Source organism: Lygodium microphyllum, chromosome 12 (assembly GCF_053477565.2).
Source record: "Lygodium microphyllum isolate KBCC chromosome 12, Lygodium_microphyllum_v1.1.10, whole genome shotgun sequence".
Taxonomy (NCBI): domain Eukaryota; kingdom Viridiplantae; phylum Streptophyta; class Polypodiopsida; order Schizaeales; family Lygodiaceae; genus Lygodium; species Lygodium microphyllum.
Genome location: NC_141146.1, coordinates 124,201,241 through 124,205,384, shown reverse-complemented (window position 1 = coordinate 124,205,384; position 4,144 = coordinate 124,201,241). Strand labels below are relative to the sequence as shown.

General features: G+C 46.6%; 1 protein-coding gene across 1 annotated transcript; it reads left to right on the top strand.

Moving 5' to 3' along the window:
* Window positions 1-944: 944 nt before the first annotated feature.
* On the top strand, window positions 945-3,751 carry LOC148028223 (uncharacterized). Its single transcript, XM_087689999.1, has one exon. It carries the CDS (start codon window positions 1,598-1,600, stop codon window positions 3,302-3,304), a length of 1,707 nt encoding a protein of 568 aa, XP_087546125.1. The 5' UTR covers window positions 945-1,597; the 3' UTR covers window positions 3,305-3,751.
* The last annotated feature ends 393 nt before the right edge of the window (window positions 3,752-4,144 follow it).

The following is a 4,144-nucleotide window of genomic DNA, read 5'->3' as shown; positions in this document are numbered from 1 at the left end:
TACCTTCAATGGCATGTGCTATTTATGCCATCACTATTTTGAATTTTCCAGAATTCAATATGGAGTAGGATATGGGGGAAATGAGAAGAAAATGATTCAAAGACCAGTGCTCTGATATCACTTATAAGAAGTTGATTTAGAGGAGAGAGAGAATAGAGTGCAGGGGAGAGAAAGACTAGAATAAGGGGGAGAAATAGAGAAATAAGAGAGAGAAAGAGAAAGAAGCCACGAAAGCTGTTAAGAAGCTTGGAGAAGATGAAGAGACTGATTTCTACACCTGTTTAAGGGTTAGGCGTATGCAATTCTTTATACACTAGAGAGGGGACATGACATATTGTTTACTTGCTAAATAGGTAGATCCCGTGTTCACTTTTAGACATGGAGTCTCCCCTTTCCACTTTGTAAAGTGATAGACAGGGGTGCACTTTTTACATTTGCAACCAATCAAAAAATTTATGAGTTTATTACTTTTTACTTTTTTGCAAATTGTCTCCGTTTGATATGTAAAGGTGTTCGCATCCACCTTCAAAACGTGCATGGCACATTCCAGGTGGGGTTGGTTGTTCGTCGATTGGTGTGTAACCAACCTCATACTTTGTTGCATTCTCGGACATTGCGAATCGCGATAATGTGACATATCTATGGAGGCTTTCGATCAAGACGACGAACGTCCACAATGTTTGTGAGGGCCCTTACTACTAGCTCTTGATTTCAAAACTATGCGTGTTGTTCCATAAGGACGCCTGCCTGGGGGCCTCTAAAGATTCTATAGAGCCTCTAGGCAGCTAGGGCCTAGGCTAATCGTTGATGGTTCTCTTTGGACTTTTTGCCTTTGGATTCGCTAGTCAGCTCTAGCCTCCCTTTCTCTCTCTCTCTGCGCGCTGACTGCAAAAGTTGCTAAAACTGCAGAAGGTAAAGCTCTCCCTCTCTCTCTCTCTCTCTCTAGGTAGGAAACACACACACACACACGCACACACGCACACCTGAGTTCTCTCTCTCTCTCTCTCTCTCTCTCTCGCGTTTGAGTTGACTGGGTAGAGGAGAGGCAAGACACACTGGTGACTGTAATCTCTTTCCTTTTCATCGACCAGTCTTTTCCTCGACCGCGAAAGACCTCTCAGAAAGCCGAGCTGCTTCTTTTTTGTCTCCTCTCTCTGATCACATATGCCTTCACTCGACAGGAGCAGTATCACCATCTATCCACCATGGCCAGTACCGAAGCTCACCGACAAACGACTAACTACTAACTAACAGAAAAGGCAGTTTTCCGCCATTGATTCCGCATGCAGAGGCGCTAGCTCATCTCGCCGAGCGCTAAACCTGCCATCATCATCTCACCATCACATCATCAAACGGTGTTTATCTTACACCAACAGTCCATTTGATGAGAACTCGTCTCTCTTTCTGGTTACTTCCTCTCTGCAGGTTGTGAAAGGCTGCATGATCTGGGCCTTCCTTTCGCCTTTACAGGTCGAGGCTTCCCTAACGGAGCTTCTCGCTTGCTGCGGAACCTGAATGGTGAGACTATCTCTGAAGCAGAAACAAAGTTCATCCATTTCTGTTTCTGCAGGCTCAGTTCCCCTTACTTCAGCGAGATATGGTAGACCTGCAAGCCGCCAGCGGTGGAAGCAGCCAGCTCGCTCTAGTCCGCGTCTGCAAAACGACGGAAGAATGGCTCACTCAAATCCGCGAGCTCATGTCTGTCGCTGCTTCTGATGCTTCTATGGTTAAAGTCTTTCCTGGGAGGTGGAATCGCATACGGCAAAAGCTTGAGCAGCTTCCTTCTCAGCTCACGGACTTGGAGGAGAGCACAGGATCTGCAAATCATTCTTTCTGCAACGAGCTACTGCAGAGCATATCTAACAGCCTTTTAGAAGCTAAAGATCTTGCAGAGAGATGCATCCAGGAGAGTTATGGCGGCAAGCTCCAGATGCAGAGCAGTCTGGATGCACTGGCCATGAAGCTCAGCCTGCACGTGCAGGAGTGTGAGCTTCTTGCTAAGAGCGGCATCCTGCAGGACTCCTCCCCTTCATTACGAAGGAGCTCTGGCGGTGCAAGCAAAGAAGCAGTGAAGTGGAGCGTGCGGGACATGCTTGCACGTATGCAAATTGGCAAACTGGAGGCTAAGCAGAAGGCCCTTCAGTCCCTGGTTGAGCTTATGCAGGAGGATGACAAGAACGTGTTGGTTGTAGCACGGCAAGAAGGAGGCATATCCACTTTGGTGCACTTGTTAGACGCAGGTGTGGCAAGTTTGAGGGAGAAGGCCACTTCGTCAATCCATCGGCTCACACAAATCGAAAGCTGCGAGCAGCTCCTTGTCTCCGAGGGTGCCCTCGGCCCCCTTGTCAGGCTGCTGGAGGCAGGAAGCCCCCTTGCAAAGGAAAAGGCTTCTGCTGCGCTCATGAACCTCACCTCAACACCAGAGAATGCACGGTCCGTGGCCGGCCATGGTGGTGTCTCAGCCTTAATAGAAATTTGTCAGTCAGGAACTCCTGGTGCACAGGCAGCTGCTGCGGGCACACTTCGAAACCTTGCTAGCATTCCTCAGATTCGAGAAACTGTGGCTGATGAAGGTTCAATCCCTGTGCTAATTGGACTTGTTACATCAGGAACACCCATTGCTCAAGAACATGCCTGTGATTGCCTGAAAAACTTGTCATGCTCAGATGAATACATACGGCAGGAAATCATCAGAGAAGGTGCCATTCAAGCTCTGATCATGTTCTATGATATCACATCCTCCCCTAGAGGCAAAGAAGCTGCGATGGGAGCTCTTAGCAACCTTGCAGTGTCCTCTGCAAATGTAGATGAGCTCCTGAATGCGGGCTTCCTTTCCAGGCTTATCACAGCTCTCAAAAATGGGCTCTCAACTGAGCAGGAAGAGGCGGCTTCTGCTGTTTGTCAGCTTTCAAACTCGATGGAGCTCAGAAAAGTGCTGGGAGAGGCAGGTTGCATTCCCCCCCTTGTCAAGATGCTAGAGGGTAAGACCACAGCAGTGCAAGAATTAGCTTCACAAGCAATATTCAACCTCATTCTTGTTGACTGCAATAGAAGGGCCTTCTGTAAAGAGGACGGAGCCATTGCACGGCTTGTGGGATTGCTAGACCCGAGTCATGGTGTTGCCAAGAAGTTTCCTATTTCTGCACTGCTGTGCTTGTCAGGAAAGAAGAGGTGCAGGAAGCAGATGCTGGCTGCGGGGGCACGGGGGTACCTTGCCAAGTTAGCTGATGTTGAAACCATAGGTGTAAGAAAACTGCTGGAACGTTTGGACAGAGGCAAACTTTGGACGCTCTTTCGAGTCTAAGTTTGTTGCTCAATGGTCGCATTGTGGTTGCTTGTATACTGCATTATATGCTCTTGAATCCTTACCTCACATTGCATACTCTCAGGGCTTGCTTTTTAGTCCCCCATGTGCTAAGAGGATATCAGGGTTGTGGTTGGTGTTACCACAGCATGGTCTATCGTCAGAAGTGGAAACTTATAACTGGTTTAGCTTAATTTTTGTAAGAGGATTGATCATCCTTCTTTTTGATATCGGACAATTTGTACACATTAAGTACAGATGGTGTTGCCTGAAGTGATATGCAGGCACGTTGAAACAGATTGGTCTGCCCTACTCTGTCAGATATCCAAACAAGTTTTTGTTCAGAAGAACATCATCCATTCTTCTTGTACAGTAAACGGCTTTATATACAGCAAGTGAAACATCCTGCTTGTAACTGGTTTTCCTTTGAATAGACGGATCCTTTTGTGCTGAGTAGTGTCAATGCATTCAGAAATCCTGGCATTTTGGCCTCAGTTCTCTTAAATGTTGAAGGTTGGATGATAAAAAGCCTATGGTTACAATTTTTAAATGGGTACTTATATGAAAGTAGAGAGCAAAAGGGAGTAGTTACAGTCTGGTTTTACAGTAGGCAGGACTTTGTTTGATTGGACAGTAACTGTATGAAGTATAGATAAGGTGGGGGTAGTTACAGTTTGCTTTTACAGTAAGAAGGAGCTATTTTTCCATTATGTAAGCCTGAAGGACCAAACTCCTGTATAAAATAAATGGGCAGCATACTTTTCCATTGCAGACAGGTCCATAAGATGAGGTCTGTCTTCTTAATGTGAGTCCATTGCCTACTCGGAGGACTCTTCTCTT